Here is a 17,935-nt window from a genome sequence, read left to right as displayed (position 1 = left end):
CACACACACACACACACATACTGTTTTGAGGACTAAATGAAATAAAACATGGACAGAGTCAGCCCAGTACTCTCCTGCATCCTCTGCCTCTGCAAACCTATTTGATGTTGGGCCTGGGTATGGCTCACTGGAAGAGCACTTTGCCTAGCATACATGAGTCCCAAAGTTCAATCCTTGGCACTGCATACACAAAAAAACTACTGATTACTTTGTGTTACCTGGTGTCTTCCTACTCAGTGGGTCACAGGGGAACAGTTCTCTTCAATTTCAACAGAACTGCTCTTTTGTCTTCCCCCTCCTCTGACTGAGGATTGAACCCAGGGGATATTTTATCACTGAGCTACATTTTACTTTGAGATAGGGACTCACTAAGTTGCCCAGGCAAGCTTCAAACTTGTTATCCTCCTGCCTCAGCTTCCAAGTTGAAGTGGATCACAGTTGTGCACCACCACATCTGGCTAGAACCTCTTTTCTTTCTATCCAGAATGAGCAACTGAGAATTGTAAACATTTTATTCAACTCAAACTTAATCCCTAAAAGTTCTAGCATGGTCCTGTCAACTTCAGCCCATAGTTCTGATTTCTGGCCTCCAGAACAGACTCCAAAAGGCAGCTCTAATTGACTTCTGTTTCCATTCTGGAAAGAACATGTCTCCTTATTCTGCCATATTCCCTACCTTTCAGGACCTTACTGCTTTTCCCCTGTGGATCTCCAGATTCATTTAAGTAATATTTCTGTCTTTGAGGTTGGTCTATGCTTCCTCCTCTGCTACCAGGATCTTGGAACCTCCTTCCTGCCTCTTTCCAACATGATCAGCCCCAACTTCCATCTGAAAGTTTGGACTCATGGTGACACTGGTTTCCTGTGACAGTGGAGAACCCCAAGTTTTCTCTGTCATCCCTGGTTTCTGTTGGTTGAGCTGCTTTTTGTACAGATATCTTAAAGCACTTGACTTAACTCAATGCAGCAAGCTTTGTAGTCAAGGAAAGCAAATTTCATCCTCCTTTTAGCAAAAGGCAAATGACTTGTCTCAGGACCAAAGTGAACCTGGGAACCCAGAGATGATTATGGTCTGATATTTATGGAGCACAGCATGAGGATTCTGAACTGAGATCCTGACTTGCTGTTTCACTGAATTCTGAGAATAACTATGTGAGGGGTGTGCACCTGTCCATTGTAGAGGCCTCAGTCTGTGTACATCATGGATACAGGTCAGCTTTCCAATAGCCTGGAGAGGACAACATACCAGGAGGGATGGTTAGGAATCAGCCTGGATATGCCTGATACTATGAGATAGACCCTGACCTGTTTGGGAAGATTACACTGGGAGGCAGGAGCACAGAGCTGGATCAGGGTTTTTGGAACACTGTGCATAAATTTACTCTTATCTTTTTGTCCACCTAGAAATTCACCTGATTTGAAGTTCTTTCTGGATGGGGGACTGTTTGACTTTCTGACTAGGTGGTTCAGTTGTCTATCTGTCCAGCTGGAGATCTTTCTGGTTCAGTGGGTGTTTATCTGGGGGTCAGGTTGGCTGTTGTGTTTGTAACTGGAGGTCTGCATGTCTGTCCAGGCAGAGACTGTTTAAGGGTCAGCTTGATTCTTGTCAAGCTAAAGTCAGGGTACCGCTGGTTCATTTTCTAGTGGGGTCTATCTTGGAGGCTCATCAGTATGTCTGGCTAGTGGCAGGTCCATCTGGCTTGAAATGCTAGAGGTTCATTTAGCTGATTACAAATGTGTCTGCCAGGCAGCAGTCTATGTATGTCTGCTAAGGGATCTGGGTCAATAGCTAGGGGGTCAGTCTGGTTGGATATCGGACTGGCTGGGTTCTGTCTAGATAAGATCTAATTTCTTGGAGGGGGCCATCTATCTGAAAACCTGTAGATATGTATCTACTCATTTGGGAGGTTTGCCTGTCCACCTGGGGGGATCAACTGTCTTTTCAGCTGGTGTCCATCTCGCTGGGGTCTATCTAGCTGGGGTCCATCTATCCCTGGTTAAGGGTAGTCTATCATCTATCTAACTAGGGAGGGGTCCATTCATCAAATGGGAGATCCATTTATCTCAGGAGCTTGGAATTCATCTATCTGATATCAGGGAGTCTGTCTGCCTTAAGTTACAGTTGATTTGCAATGTTTACCCAACTGGCAGATGATCTGGATCTACCCAAGTTGAGATATGTCTCTGAAGGTCGATCTGTCTGGCAAATTGACTGCCTAGTGGTTGTTTGTGTCAGTTTTTGTGTTACTGTGAACAAAATACCCACCAAGAGCAACTTAGAGGAGGAAAAGTTTATTTGGGGTTCATGGATTCAGATGTCTCAGTTCATAGATGGAAGACTCCATTGCTCTGGGTCCAGTGTGAGGCGGCACATCATGAGGGAAGGGACCAAAAGAGGAAAGCTACTCAACACAGGCAGGATCAGGAAGCAGAGAGAAGCAGAGAGAGGAAGGGCCACTAGAAGAACAGCCCTTCCAGGGCACACCCACCAGTGACCCACCTCCTCCAGCTACACCCCCACCTGACTACAATACAATCCAGTCCATTCAACCTAGGATGGACTGATTAGGTCACAGTTCTTATAATGTAATCCATTTGCCTCTGAATATTCCTGCATTAACGAGAGTTTTTGAGGAACATATCATATTGAAACCATAACAGTGGTCCACCCAGCTGTCTGCCCAGAAGGATCTAATCAATGTGTCTGCTGAAATGGAGTCTGTGTTGGTGGGGACTGTCTGCTTGCCTAGGGATCCATCTGTCTGGAGAGCTGGAAATCTGGCAAGCTAGCTGCAATGTTTGTGCATTTGAGGATCTGTCTGTGTGGCAAGTGTTTAAATCTGGTAGGAAGTCTGTCTAGCTAGGAGGTTGGTCAGTCAGTTTGCCCACCTGGGGACTGCCCTGCTGAGATGTCTTGTATCAGGTTGGGAACCATCTGGCTGTGTAACCAGTGAAGGGGGTCTGTCTTTTGGGGGCTCTGTCTGCTCAGTAATGTCTTGAGACACATCTGTCAGGCTGTTGGTTGGTCTGTCTCTCTCACTAGGGTCCATTTGTCCAGGTGTGGACTAATCCCACAGAAGGTCTGACTGTTTAGGGGTATGATTGGTGATCCATCTGTCTGACTATCTCAGAATCTACTTATGTCTGTCTGGGTCAGTCTTCTTGGCTATGGCTAGGCTTGGCTTAACTGGGGAAGTGGGGTGGTGGTGGTACCTATTCCAGGTGTTCTTTCTAGGGTCTTCTCAGGGTAGCCTCACTAGGCATTATCTTCTACCTATGTCACCCAACCTCAAGTCTTGACTGCTGTAATCACTGGGGCAAAACCCTCACATTTCCCACCCCAAGAAATTCTTATTTGGATCCAGACCCAGCATCCCATTCCCAACATATCCCACAGCAGAGTGGTGGCCAGCAGGTGCAGTTCCAACACACATGTGTAGCAACAGGTAGATACAGGTGCAGAACTCACACCCGGGTCCACTCAGCAGGGGGGTCTCGGGGTCCTTTCGGCCTTCCAATTCGCAGATTGAAGCCTGGGAGAGGAAGGGTACCATAAGGTCTCACAGAGAAGCTAAGGCCTGAAGAAGTAGACAACTTGCGGAAAGTCATCCTACACCTGGAGGTATTCCGGTTATCTGTAGCCACATCTATAGGATTCCGAGAGCCTGAGTCCCATACCCCACCCCTAAACCCCAAACTCCTGGGGTTCATCCAAATCTGCAGAGTCCTAGCAAACCAGGCTCTACCAAACTTACCTAACCCACCAGTCTGAGCTCCCTCCGCCACGTCCTCATAGGCATCAGGTCCGGCAGGGCTTTGGTTAGCAGGAACTGCGGGCAGGAAATCCCCCCACAGGTCAGCTCAGGCGGTCTCACAGTCCTCCACCTGGCGCCACCGGGACACAGATTCCTAAGGCCTAAGGAGGAGAGCTGGGGGGCGGTGCCTTTCTGGAGAGGGCGTGTGCCAAAGGTGTGGCCAGGTTGGGGTGAGGGAGTGACACTTGCCTTTGGGGCACTACTTAGCCAAACGAGATTACATCGCCTAATGCAGAACTGGGACCCAACAGCGGCTAGCCTGGGGAAGCTTCCGGGACACCACCAAAGAGTAGCAGGGGGCGTGGCCAGGCCGGGTTACTTGGCTTGGGGTGGGGTCCTCCAGGCCCACCCGGCACTGCGGAGCCCAGAAGGATGGGGTCCCGAGAAGGGCAAGTGGGTTTGGACTCTCTCCAACCCCGCTATGGTCTTAACTCACCGCGGCCAGGTAGTGAACCCCGCACGTCCTCTGCTTGTGCCCCGGGACGCTGGGCGTGTGACTTCACCTGGCTGTAGAGTGGCTTCTCCTCGGTGCTGTGCTCTCGCACCACTGGCCCGGCGCCCGCAGGGGCCTGGCGCTTCTGCACTACAGCATAGGTGTCGGCCATGGGGAGGGTAGGAGCCCCTGGCACCGAGATGCTCCTGCGTAACGGGAGGGCTCAGAGGAAGTGAAACGGCAACTCCGAGGGAGGGCGGAGTGGGGTGCATGCTCAGCGCAAACCGCCGGCTTCCTTCCCGCAGGAGAGGAGGGGAGGGGCGGGCTGGGCTCCGAGGCTGAGGGAGGAGTCTCGCGGTGTGTGTGTGTGTGTGTGTGTGTGTGTGTGTGTGTGTGTGTGTGTCCGTTTGTCCGTAGGGCCCTGCCAGTAAGTGGGGTCAGGGCATTGGTATTGGGGGTGATCATTTCTGTGTAAATGTTTAATGAGTCAAAGTGTGAGGTAGTGGCATTTAAGGAAAGTCAAAGGGATAGCCTTAAAACCAAGGGCTAGTTTCAAGGATGTGGTGAAGTTAGCTGCAGAGGGTTAACTGTACCCTCAGCACCCAAGAGACTCGACAAGTGAACATCAAGAAATATTCGTCAAATTAATTATTTTTTAAATTGGCCTAAATCAATCATTGACTAGAGGAAAAAGGAAAAGGAAAAGGGCTAGGCTTGGATGCAGAGACGACAGGACTGCTTGGACAAAATGGTCTTCTTGGGGAAGGTTCCCAGAGAGCAGTTCAAAGAAAGGGCCAGCAAATATTGGGTGAACTGAACAGCAAAAAAAGTGCTGGTTTTTCAAGAGAGGGGAAAGGGCTAGCCTCAGAGCCTGAGAAATTGAAAGGGAAGAAACATGGGATGGAACCAGTACCTGAGCACCCCACCTGGTGGGCGGGGTACGGCAAGAAGGGCTGGGGAAGTCCGGTGGGAGAGGGCATCATCGTAGAGTGGGGCACAATTCTAGGGGAAAACAGGAGGCAGGAATCATGAAGTTTTGGATGAAACTGGCCAGCTTCCTAATGGAGGAGGATCACCATGGATTTGGGGGGTAAGCTTAAGCAGGGACAACCTTGTAAGAGAGCCTAGCAGAAGCAAATACAGCCATCATAATCAGTGTCTGTTCTTAGAAGGGGGACAGGGATTTGAGGATGTTGAGGGTGAGCAGGAAGCGATTGGAAAGAGGATTCTGTACCTCCTTGAGGTTCTGGTAGTCGGGGCTGGTGGTCTGGACCTCCTTGAGGTTCTGGTAGTCGGGGCTGGTGATCTGTACCTCCTTGAGGTTCTGGTAGTGGGGGCTGGTGGTCTGGACCTCCTTGAGGTTCTGGTAGTGAGGGCTGGGGGTCTGGAACTCCTTGAGGTTCTGGTAGCGGGGGCTGGTGGTCTGGACCGCTGAGTAGAACATCTGAGCCACTGTGTGGTACAGGAACCTGTACTGTTCCTGTTGAGGTGAAGGCCATCAAGAAGGGAACAAAGGGGAGGGGGAAGGAAACCAAGCCGGTGTCCTTGGGAATCAGGAGGCTGAGGCTCACACCTCTGTCTGGACCACTGCAGGTCGCTGCTTCCTCATCTCAAGGACCAGATCAAAGAGACTGAAGTTAGGTGGGATCATCTAGGTCAAAAAGAGAGGGGTGTGGTATGAGCTGGACCTTGTGGGTGTGGAGCACACTGCACACACATGGGTGCCCTCACCATACCTGAGTCAGGAGCAACTGTCTCACGTAATCAACAATGCACAGGACTCCTGTCCGCCCACAGCCAGCACTGACAGAAGGAGAATCCAAGCAAGCTCATCAGGGCCTGCCCATGTATCTTTTAAATGGAGCATTTGGGGGCATAGGGATGAGGGGAGATGCCCACAAGACCTCTTGATTTGCAGAAACCCCAGATTATAATTTCAAAGGAAAAACTTTTTAATCACATGAATTTGTTGAACATCAGATAGCAAGCAATCTGCTCAACAAACACTAACAACTTCAGTTCATGCAGCATGAGCAAGTATGGCTCCAGGTTTTTCAAAATAGATGAATAGCCTGACTTCCAAACCCTGCTCTCCCTGCCTCACCTCCCTCCATCATTCCTGTCCCCTCTGCCTCACCAGATTCTCATAAAACCCATTCACTAAACCTGCAGTGGACACAGAGGGGCCTGGGGCTACATCCTTGGAGGCGACGGGCTTCCTCCACCATAGTGAGCATGTGATCAGGATTGCTGGGGACCCCACGGTCTGGCCAGGACATATACTGCAGCTGGTGTACAGAACGGGATTCCTGAGGCAGGAATAGAAAATTGAAAAATAGAAAAAGCATTTATTGGGCACCTACACACCAGGTCTACTTCTAAGCATCTTCCATTTAAATCCACCAGATAGGGCCGGGGATGTAGCTCAGTGGGAGAGTGCTTGCCTAGCATAGTCAAATGCAGGATCAGTACCCTCAGTACCACAATGGTTAAAAAAAAAAAATCATCAGATAATAACTGAGGAGTGTACTATTGTGAATGCCCATTTTACAGAGCAGGAAACAGTTGTCCCCATGCAAGAGCCCATTCACATCTTCTTCCCCTTTCATACCTTCTGGAATGTGACTTGAAGGGTCCTAAGAATGATATCTGCTTTCAGCTGTGTCTCCTTTGTCTGAGTATATGAAGTGGGAAGAGTAAGAACAAAGAGGGAGAACAAATATGCCCCCAAATACATTTATACAAAGCTTTCTGGATGAGACATTGAATTTAAAACATTTAAAAAACTAATTCAATCCAAACATTCCTCAAAGTTCTCATGAAGGAAACATTTGAGGGAGGGGAGAAAGAAGATTATACAAACCCAAACAAGTCCACATAATAGAAAGCAAGAGATATCTTTGGTACTAAAGCAAAACAATTTCATTATATTTATTTATTAAGCATATGTGACTTGAGAGATTGCCCTGAGTTCTTTTGAAATGGTAAAAAAAAGGATTTGAGTAACATGACTAGTCACATTTACATTACAGAGACAAATGATCTGAGCCAAAATAATGCTAGGGTTTGGGGTTGAAACTCAGTGTTAGAGTGCTCGCTTAGCATGCACGAGGACCAGGGTTCCATTCCCAGCACTGGGAAGAGATCGAGAGAGAAAAAAAATGCACGGGCAACACATATAGAGAGATTCTTGATCATTTATTTGCATGCTGACACTTAGAGCATTCTCCTGAATATTGAAGAGTATAAGATGACTGTGGGAAAATGATTCATCCTTCTGGGTCCAGTCCAAATATTTACCATCTATGTATCTTTCTTGAAAACTCCCATAACACCCATGGCTGCAGAACCCTGTTCCCATTGCTGCCCCAACTCACCAGGGTAATATAGAAAAACCCAATCTTCAGTGGCTTGTGCTCCTGGGCCCAGTAACGCTCACACTTTTTCTGCAAAAGGTAAGGGAGAAAGGGCAGGAAGTGAGAGGGGGGACTCAGTTTCAGAGTTCCAGCCCCCACTGGACACCTCAGCTGCAGCTATAATGAAGGTCAGCCACAGAGCCATCTCATTAAACACGGGCAGGCCGCATGGAGGTGAGCTGTTGGCCCTGCAAGAGGAAGGCAGTCCATACTCTCCTACTACTAAAAAGCTGAATGAAATGCATAAGCTGTTGTTTTCCTTAGTTGGTTGCCATGTATTGCTGGACTGTGGTCACTAAACAGACTGCCTGAGAGCATTACAGTCAGAAGGACACAAAGAGCCCAGTGACCCCGCTGAATTGAAAAGCCAGAGATCATGGCTGAAGTAGGTCAAGGTAGAATTTTCAGAACAAAGTTCTGAAAAGAACTATGCAAACAAAAAAAGCAGAAGAAAAACAAAAAAACCTGCTCTAGAAATATGCATAGTCCCCCACCCCACACCTCCAGTCTTTAGCTGAATAATAACCTGAGTATGTATGGCCAAGCAAGAAAAACTTTTCATGAAAGAATAAGGGTCTGTAGGATGAATATTTCCTAGAGTTCGCAATGGGACAGAAGTAATTTACATTCTCTTCAGTCAAAGTAGGAAGGCCTCAATGATTATAAGGGGCATTCAGTTGGGATCCCAGAAGTAATCACACATTCAAAGCAGAGCCAAATTAGTTCTAGAATAAAGGTTATCCTAGACCTGCCCTAAAAGAGCTTAAAAACAAATGCCAGGGGCTGGAGCTATAGTATAGCTCAGTGATAAAGTGCACACTTAGTATGTGTGAGGCTCTGGTTTAATTTCCAGCATCCTTCAAAACTGAAAACCCTTGAATGAAAGAAAGTTGAGTTACAAAAGAAACTTTACTGCTTTTCTGAAAAAGCAAAATGTTTTTTAGAGGAAGAAAACAGAATCCAACACTTACCTGTGTAAAATGCAATATCAAGCATCTGATAAAAATTTACTTGCCATACAAAGGAGCAGGAAAATGAAACCCATAACCCGGAGAAAAAGCAGTCTAACAGAAAGAGGCCAAGGAAGTAACAGATGAGGAAAGAGGCAAAGACCTTAAAATAGTTGTTATAAATATACTCAAAAGATGAAGTGGAAAGCAAACATGAGGAAGAATGAAATGAAAAATACAAAAACAACCCCTAAATGGAGCTTCTACAGAGAAAATAGAAAATATATGAAATGCAGAATTCACTAATAGCAGATTAGACAACAGAAGGCAAAAATTTAGTGAACATGAACGTATAGCAATAGTAACTATTGAAATGAAAAAGAGAATATTGGAGAAAAGTAAATAGAGAATGGGTTCTCTGTGGAAATACACCAAACGGTCTAGTATACTTGGAATTCAAAACGGAAGGAGAGAGGGGAAGACAGAAACTGTATTTGAAGAGATAATAGCTAAAAATTTTCCAAAATATGATGAAATAATGAAAACTTTTAATTTATAGGTGCAATGATTTTAGATATAGAAAACCCTAATGTAGACCACACATACACACAAAAGCAAATAAATTCATCAAGGTTGTGGGATACAAGATTAATATGGAAATTCAATTCTGCATTTCTATATAGTATAAACCAATCAGTTTGCAATAAGCAAATTAGGTAAACAAGTCTACAATAAGATCAAAAAGTATAAAACACCTAGGAATAAGTTTAACAAGCACAAAATTTATTAACTAAACACTGCAAAACATTGCTGAAAGAAATTAAGGAGGACCTAGATAAATAGATATTTCTGTTGTCTATGAATTGTGGACACTACTGTCAAGATTGCAGTAGCAAATCCAAATTTTATGTGATCCCTATGGGAATTGAATCCAGGGACACTCTACCACTGAGCTACAGACCCAGTCCATTTTATTTTTTATTTTGAGGCAGGGTCTCCCTAAGTTTCCCAGGTGGGTCTCAAACTTGTGATCATCAATGCCTCAGCCTCCCTAGCTGTGTACACAACTGTGCCCAGCTGACAAGATGATCTTAACATAAATATGGAAATCTAAGTGTGTTATGGGTACTGAAGACTACCTCCAAGTTTGTTGATTCACTAGAACGACACACAAGATTCAGTGTATAATCATACTCTTATTACAATGACTTATTGTAATAATCATGACTTATTACAATGAAAGGATATAGAATAAAATCAGCAAAGGGAAAAGTTGTGTGTATAGCTCATGCCTAAATCACAGCCACTAGGAATATAAGTGGTAAAGGACTCCTGAGTTCAATCCCCAGCACCAAAAAAGAGAAAGGAAAGAAATTGAAAGTGAAATGACACTCCATGGGATGGAAAAGATACTTGTGAATCATGTACTGATAAGGGATTTGTATCCAGAACTCTTTTTTCTGGAGGCGGGGAGTACTGTGGATTGAACTCAAGGGCACTGGACCACTGAATCACATCCCCAGCCCTATTTTGTATTTTATTTAGAGACAGGTTCTCACTGAGTTGCTTAGCGCCTCCCTTTTGCTGAGGTTGACTTTGAACTTGGATCCTCCTGCCTCAGCCTTCCTTTCTCAGACTCCTGAGTTGCTGGGATTACAGTCCTGCACCAGCACACCCAACCCAGAAGAACTCTTCTAATTCAAAAATCAAAAGACAAATAGTCAAATGCAGCAATGTGTGCCTGTAGTCCTGGCTCCTCAGGAGGCAGGAGGAGTAAGTCAGAGAATTTGAGGGCAGCCTGGGCAACATAGCAAGATCCCATCTCAATTAAAAAAAAAAAAATGCAAATACCAAATTTTAAAATGGGCAAATGAGCTGAATAGATATTTTCCAGAGAAGATACACAAACAGGCAAATAAGCAAATGAAAACCAAGACCACAGTGGTTTTCCTAATGAGGGGTAAATGTAAAATAGTGAGTATCAACGACTATGTGAAAAAACTGCTACACATTCCCTGCTGACAATGTAAAAATGGTGCAGCCACTGTGGAAAGTAAAATAAACATAGAATTGCTACATTTCCAGCAATCCTACTCTATTTGCATACCCAAAGAATTGAAAAGAAGAGTCAAACAGATACTTATTTGCCAATGTGAATAAGCAGCATTGTTCACAATAGCCAAAAGGTAGTAACAACTCAAATGTCCATGGGCAGGTGAATGGGTAAACAAAAATGTGGCATACATTCAATTAAATAATATTGTCTTGAATGAAATTCTGCCACATGCTGCCACATGTATAAACTTTGAAAACATTCTAAGTGAAAGAAACCAGAGAAAAAAGGATGAGAATTGTGATTCCACTTACATGATGCACTCAAATTAAGGACAGAAAGAATAGAGGAGACCAGCATCTGGGGGAAGAAGAGTGGGAAGTTATTGTTTAATGGGTAAAGAACTTATGGTTGGGATGAAGAACAGGTTCTAGTACTGGATAGTGGTGAAGGTTGCACAACGATGTGAATGTATTTACCGCAACTGAATTGTATACGTTAAATGGTTAAGGGGCAAATTTTATGTGTATTTTACCATGATTTAAAAAAAAAGACACAATGGGATATCATTTCACATTCCCTAGGATGGTAATAATAATAATAATAATAATAATAATAATAATAATAATATAACAAATGTTGGTGAGGATATGAAGAAATGAGAGCCATAATAATTTGCTAGTGAGAATGTAAATTGATGTAGCCATATCATAGGAAATGGCTTGTCACTTCCTCAAAATGTTAAAAATAGAGTTCCCATATGACCTAGCAATTCTACCACTGGGTACACATTCAAGAGAAATGAAAATATATGTTTACACAAAGACTTGTATATGAATGGTTCATGGTAGCATTATTCTTAATAGCCAAAGAGTAGAAATAAATGGCTTACTGGATAAGCAAAGTATGACAGATACATTCAATAGGATATTATTCAGCAATAAAAATGAGTGAAGTATTGATACATGCTATAGTATGCATGGATATTAAAAACGTGCTAAGTGAAATACTTGTAACAAAAGACCACATATTATATGATTCCATTTATATGAAACATCAAGAGTAGATAAATCTACACCAGACCAAAAGTAGATTAAGAGTTGCCTGAGGCTTTAGAGATTGTTAGGAAATGGGTGGTGATTGCTTGTGGACTGATGAAAATGTTTGAAAATTTCTTATGGGGATAGTTGTGTAATTGTCAGGAATATACTAAAAATAGTTGTGCATTCTAAATGGGCGAACTGCATCTCAACAAAGCAGTTTAAAAAGGCAACTGAAAGCAAAAACAATAGCACATTGAGGAGAATATTTCATGCTTACAATTATCTAGTAGGTTAGAAGTTGGTAAGAACTGTGAAGGAAAATGAAAACGTAGGACAGTGGGACTGCTGCGAGTCTGAAATGGCGTGAGGGTTCAGGAGGGTCTCACAGAGGAAAGAAAGGCCTGAAGGAGATGATGAACAAGGATGGAGAGGGCCCAGGTAGAGATAATATAAATTTCAAGGCACAGACCTGAGGTACATCTGAGGAATAGCAGAGGCCAGTGTGGTTAGAGGGGAGTGAACGGAGGGAAAGAAGCAAAGGGAGAGATCACAGCTGTGTAGGGAAATGGCCAGCATAAAGCCTTAGGCTCTATGTTGTGGAAAGGGTAGGAAGCCCCGCAGGAGAGGGGTAGACAACACTGTGGGAGTGAGCCCCATAACAGAAGGAAAAAGATCAAGGAAAAATTAGAGAGAAGCAGTGGCTTCTCACTAAGCTACAGTGAGATCCCTGCAAGAGCTGGGTTCTGGGGTCAGGGAGGAATTAGTAAGATTTCCTAGCCAACCTCCCTGCACAGGTCAAGCATTCTGGGGTACTGAGGACACCTACCCGCCCATTCTCTGTCTCTTGACATGCCATCAGGATCACCTAGACAAAAAGGGTAAAGTGAGATGGAGGTGATTTGGGTTAGGGGAAACTTAGAACCTTGTCTTCCTCCCCCATGCTGACCTTGACCTCAAACTCCCAGACCAGGCGCCAGAAGTCTAGCAGAGTGTGAGGCAGGGGTCCTTGTGTGGCGATGTAGGACTGGTTTCCATCTGTGCCCTGGGAAAGGCCCATTCACTGTTGAGAGCCCACTGCCAGCCTTTACCAACCCCAATCTACCCCCTTTCCTGACCACCATCCTGACCTGGATGAAGTTGCCATTGATGTAGTCACCATGTCCTTCCTCCTGGAGCAGGGACAGGATCACGCGTGTCTGATCATCTGCCAGTGGGTGAGGTGAGAAACGTGGAGTTGGGGGTGATACGTGTCTAGGCTCAGTCAGTCCCTTGAATGAAAACGCCAGGCTCCGCCCTCTCCCCGCCCCCCACCCTCAAGGATCTGCGGGAGGTACCCTTTGGGTTGTTTGCAGCAGTGCATGCAGCCACCTCAAATTTCTGGGGGGCCGGCAGAGTCCCAGGAGCCATGCAGGTAAGCCAGGAGCACATTAATGCCCCACTGTCGCCTGAGGGCGTGTGTGCAGCCGCATCAACTCCCCAGAGAAGCCCTCCTACTTACATGGCACCACATCTTTGTAGCGGTTCTTCTGCATATTCTCTGGCCGACTGCCAACGTCGGTGGAGCGCACCCCATCAGCCTTCCAGGCGGCTGAACGGGCTCGGATGTCCTGATGGGAGGCACGGGGAACCAACAGGGAATGCAGGAAAGGGTAAAGAAGAGCCAAGTCAGAGTCCTGGGACTCAGAATTCAAGGCAATGCACTGGGGGTGAGGGTGGGGTAGGGATCTGCGAGTGCAGATTCCCAGCTGGAAACCTAATAATAAAAACGATACAGTAATAACAGCAGCGCAGAACGTCTTCTCTGTGCTAAACTCTGCTCAGGTTTTTAATCATCACAAGATTCCTATGAAGTTGGTGCTATTATTTAATACTCACTGTGCAGATAAGTTAATGCACACGTGCTTATGGGACTTGTCAAAGGTCCCACCTAGGAGGCATTGACAAAGAATCCAGACTTAGCCCCTGCACACTCAAATCAGTATTATATCATGTTTGTTTCTTCCTCCCCCACCTCCTCCTCCTCCCTCTCCCCCCCTCCTCCTCCCTCTCTTCCTCCTTCTGGTACTGGGGATTGCACCCAGAGGAATTCTACCACTGAGCTACATCCTCAGTCCTTTTTATTTTTTATTTTTTAAATTTTGAGGCAGGGTCTCCCTAAGTTACCCATTCTGACCTTGAACTTGCAATCCTTCTGCATCAGCTTCTGAAGTCACAAGGATTACATATGTGAGCCACTGCACCTGGCTCGTCTGTGTTATGTTATATTGTAAGCAATAATAACTGGAATGAAATATGTATTATTTAATATAAGAAAACAATTTACAATATATGTGAATTATAATGTATATTACTTATGTAATAAGACCCCATAGGTACCTTATTAGTGGTAGATTATTAGTGCATAGTGTATTGCCCTCATCATCAGGTATGCATAACCATTATGATAACAGATAATACCCTACCTTCCAAGCCACCATTGTGTGAGTCATCTTTCCAAATGCTTTACTTATGCTCATTTGTAATTTAAGCCCCCGCGGTCACCATTCTGTAGTGGGCACTGCTCTTGGTATTTCTACTACACAGATGAGAAACCAAGGCTTGGGGGTGCAGGAGGGAGGATTGTGACAGGGTGCCCTCACCACCCAGCCTTCCACTTTGGGCCCCTCAGCAATGCTCACTTTATTGACCCTGGAGTGGTTATATACCACATGGGTATTATATATTTATGTATATTTTCACATTTATAAATTATGTATTTTACATTTACTATGTATTTCTTATATGTTACAATATTTTGCATGCATAAGTTATTTAGATTTATATATATTTTATACTTATGTTCATTCCTTATTTTATATTTACTCACAAATTTATTGAATAATATTGGTGTTTATTAAATTTATATTTATTGTATAGTTTTATGAAGTTATGCGATGTTTGTTGTGTAAATCACCTTTTAAAAATCACATTTATTTTTATATATTTATATATCACATATTTCTAAATTCAAAATATGCCACCATATATCAAGTTTGCATATTTGTACAGTATGTTTCTATGTTTGGTACATGTTATATTTTAAATACTTTATTGCCTGTAGTATACCACACCTATGGTGCTGCTTAAGCACCCTTAGCGTTAAGCTTGGATTGCATTACCCTTATTGAAATATTGAGAATCTTTTAAATCGTAACAAAGGCAGATTAAGAGTGGGTCCCAAAGATATGCTAGGTGCTTTTACCTACACTATTTAACTCTCAGTTTGGTCATTAACATCGCCACTTCAACAAGGAAGCTGGGACCAGAGGGGTCAGAAAGGCCCTGGCGATCGGCATCCTAGCCCACGCCGCGTCAGAGCTTCCCTGTTCCTCTTTCTCCTGTTCCTTGGAATCACAGGGTGACCCAGGTCGTCAGGAGTGGTTTGGGCGTGGGACTTCCAGCGCAGGTGTGCCATCGACCTCTTCTGCTGCAACTGCGTGGCCTGCCCTGCCCAACAGAGGCACTGTTCCCCGAGCGCGACCAGGACACCGGTCCCGAGTGCGTATGGAACCGCCTAGAGGGCAGTGAACTTTGCTCTCTGGGGCTCTGGAGGCAGGGCGAAGACAGTGCGAGAGAGTGACAGAGGTGTGAGGGAGAGGAAAACAAGAGGCCTTGAGGCGAGGAGACAGCCCAGGACAGCCAGAGTCTACAAGGTGCACAGGACAGACGTGAGGACCGTCCAGGGTAAGGAGTAGAAGCACGCCACCCCGCTGTTCACATTCACCCACTCACACTGAACTCGGCGGCCAGAACCGTCCCCTTCCTGCCGCCCTGCTGCTCCAGGTGCTCCAGGAAGCTCCGCGCGGCGGCCAAGCTGCAACTCATGGCACCGCCGGCCCGCGAGGTCCGGTCCAGTCCTAGCGCTCAGCGCTCCCAGCGAGCAGACATTGAGGAAGGCGGACGCAGGCTCAGCCTAGGTTCTAGCAAATCATTGGAAGAGGGCGACAGCTGGCAGGGCGTGCCCCTTGACCAAAGGTCTTTGAAACTCGCCCTGCCCCGCCCACAAGTGCGGGAGCAGTGAGGGGCGCTGGAGTCTGGGGTCCTTGCGCGTTGGGCTGGTGAGTACAGTTCTAGCGCTTCCCTGTTTCTTTTTCTTTTGGCTGCAGCTTCCGCTAGTTTAGTCCGCACTATCGTACTGACACTTTCTCTTCCTGCTTGGATTCACCCTTAATGCGGGATTTTCGTCCCTCCTCTGAGTGACTAGTCGGGTTCTGAGCGGTTGAGCTCTCAGACCAGGACTCCTGGGAGTCAGGCTGCACCGAGACCAAAACAGAATAGTGCAGCAACCACAAGTAGACACGGTCGCTGAGATCAGGCAACTTCTCCCTACCCCAGGGAACTTTAGCATGGGGCGTCCCTCGCAGCGTGCTGCAACTGGGTCCAAAGAATGTCTGGGTGGGGCGACCACGAGGAAAAATATCAGGTCATCGGTGCTTTGGGAAAAAGCGAGTGGAGGTGGAAGTTTCTATATCTGTATTTCCTGAGGTTTCCCCTATTCCCACCCAGACCGACTGGAAAGGGCTGGAGGACACAAGGATCCAGTTCTAACTTGAAGATTTCGACCCACACAAACCTGCCAGGGAAACAGAATTGAGGCGTTGGAAATGTGTTCCAGAGGACAGCAGTTCTCAGCCCTTTTAAAAGAGCTGCTTTTCCTGTCCCCACATCTGAAAATGTGCGGTAAGTTGGAGACAGCTTCTGTCCCCGTTTCCTAGGTCTTGGAGTGTAGGCAGGAGAGTGGCTGGATGGCAAGGAATCCGCCAAGAACAGACTTGGGTAGACGGGTTAGCACCTGTCCTTGGGGTCAGGAAGAATTTCGAGGGGAGTCATTGGAGTGGGTATCAGTGGAGGTCAGTTTGAGGTGGTCGAAGTGTCAAAGGGTAACTGGGGACTGGAGGTATACTTTAAGTCACTGAAAGGTCAACAGGGTTATTTCATTACACATCGTTTGTCAGGGATGGACAAACATTTTTAATTGGTACATTATACATAATAGTGGGGATTCATTGTGCCATATTCTTATATACACAGAATTTGATCATTCTCATTCCCCAATACCTTCCTTTTCCCTCCTATCCTCAGGGATTAGCAAACTTTCAAAAGGCCAGATAGGAAGTGGCTTTGGCTTTGTTTTCTCTGTTCTCTTGTCCCAGCTACTTCCCTCTGCTATGAAAGCAGTCAAGATATACAAACAAATGAGTGTGGCTGTATTCCAATAAAACTTGGACACTGGACCTTGAATTTCATGATTTTCATGTCACAATTTTACATTTTTGGGGGTCTGTAGACTTTTAGTTTGCTGGCTCTGGTTTAAGTGAGAAATCAAAGTGAGTCATCAAACAACTGGAGATGTTTTGCTTCTTGTGGGGTCACTGTGGGACCCCTCCAGTGTTTATTTAACAGTTCCATCTTTTGAGTATTGTACAGTCGTCATTGGATGTTAATCAAAATCACCAGTAGGTCAGTGGTTTATTTGAGGCAAGAAGGTGCCTATCAGTGAAAGTATTTGAGGGACCATTGGGATGTTGAGTATTAGTTACTGAGGATTCAGAAGTTAGGGAAGTGATGGACAGCTCCTGCTCAGTATTAGTGAATGCCAGTGGAATCACTGGTTTGGTGGGTGGGCACTGGTTATTGGTCTTGGGGGTGGGATGCAATATTGTGAACTTGTAGAAAACAAGAGACTTGCTGGGGGACTCATGGAGGCTTGAGTCCCTGAATCCTCGTGGTTGCTATAAGCAGTTATTCTATGGGTGAGTAGCTGAGGTATCACGACAGGTCTCTGGACTGTGGTGATAGATGTCACCAGAGATCAGTGGTCACTGAAGACTGGGTGGTACTTGGGAACAGTGGCAACAGTGAGGGGTTATAGGTATGTCTATGGTGGTAAGCAAAGGGCAGGAAGGCTGCCAGTGACTGCTGGCTAGTTAGGGATTTTCTGTTCAAATAGCGGGTAAGTCTATTTGCCCGACTGGGAAGGCTTGGCAGGATCTGACTGTCCAGACAGTTGGATCCGGCTGAGGGTATCATTCTCATAGGTTGATGTCTATCTTACTGGTAGAGAGTAAGTCTTTCTATCCAGCTGAAGGCCTACTGGGTGAGTCAAATCTTTACTGAGATAAAATTTCTGTCCAATTGAGGGGAAGGGTTTTGTCTTCTGCTTGACTGGGGTCCACATTTCAATAA

At 45.6% G+C, this 17,935-nt stretch overlaps 1 protein-coding gene across 4 annotated transcripts; it reads right to left on the bottom strand.

The window, feature by feature from the left end:
• Positions 1-2,281: 2,281 nt before the first annotated feature.
• On the bottom strand, positions 2,282-15,810 carry Ptpn18 (protein tyrosine phosphatase non-receptor type 18). 4 transcript variants are annotated; one of them, XM_047545235.1, is made up of 16 exons: positions 15,482-15,810; positions 13,209-13,317; positions 12,838-12,914; positions 12,657-12,752; positions 12,537-12,575; positions 7,626-7,694; positions 6,860-6,922; positions 6,415-6,557; positions 5,985-6,051; positions 5,822-5,899; positions 5,483-5,728; positions 5,162-5,250; positions 4,252-4,454; positions 3,756-3,830; positions 3,470-3,533; positions 2,282-2,402 (listed from the first exon to the last, which is right to left on the bottom strand). In XM_047545235.1, the coding sequence occupies exons 1-16, from the start codon at positions 15,572-15,574 to the stop codon at positions 2,321-2,323; spliced, it is 1,593 nt and encodes a 530-aa protein (XP_047401191.1). In that variant the 5' UTR covers positions 15,575-15,810; the 3' UTR covers positions 2,282-2,320. The 4 variants fall into 4 exon arrangements, with proteins under 4 accessions (XP_047401191.1, XP_047401193.1, XP_047401194.1 ...); XM_047545237.1 differs by lacking the exon at positions 12,657-12,752; XM_047545236.1 differs by having other exon boundaries at positions 2,285-3,533; positions 15,482-15,804.
• Between the last annotated feature and the right edge of the window lie 2,125 nt (positions 15,811-17,935).

The sequence above is a fragment of the Sciurus carolinensis genome, chromosome 3, assembly GCF_902686445.1.
Source record: "Sciurus carolinensis chromosome 3, mSciCar1.2, whole genome shotgun sequence".
NCBI lineage: Eukaryota > Metazoa > Chordata > Mammalia > Rodentia > Sciuridae > Sciurus > Sciurus carolinensis.
Note: the sequence above shows the minus strand (reverse complement) of the source record. Positions and strands in the feature narration are given on the sequence as shown.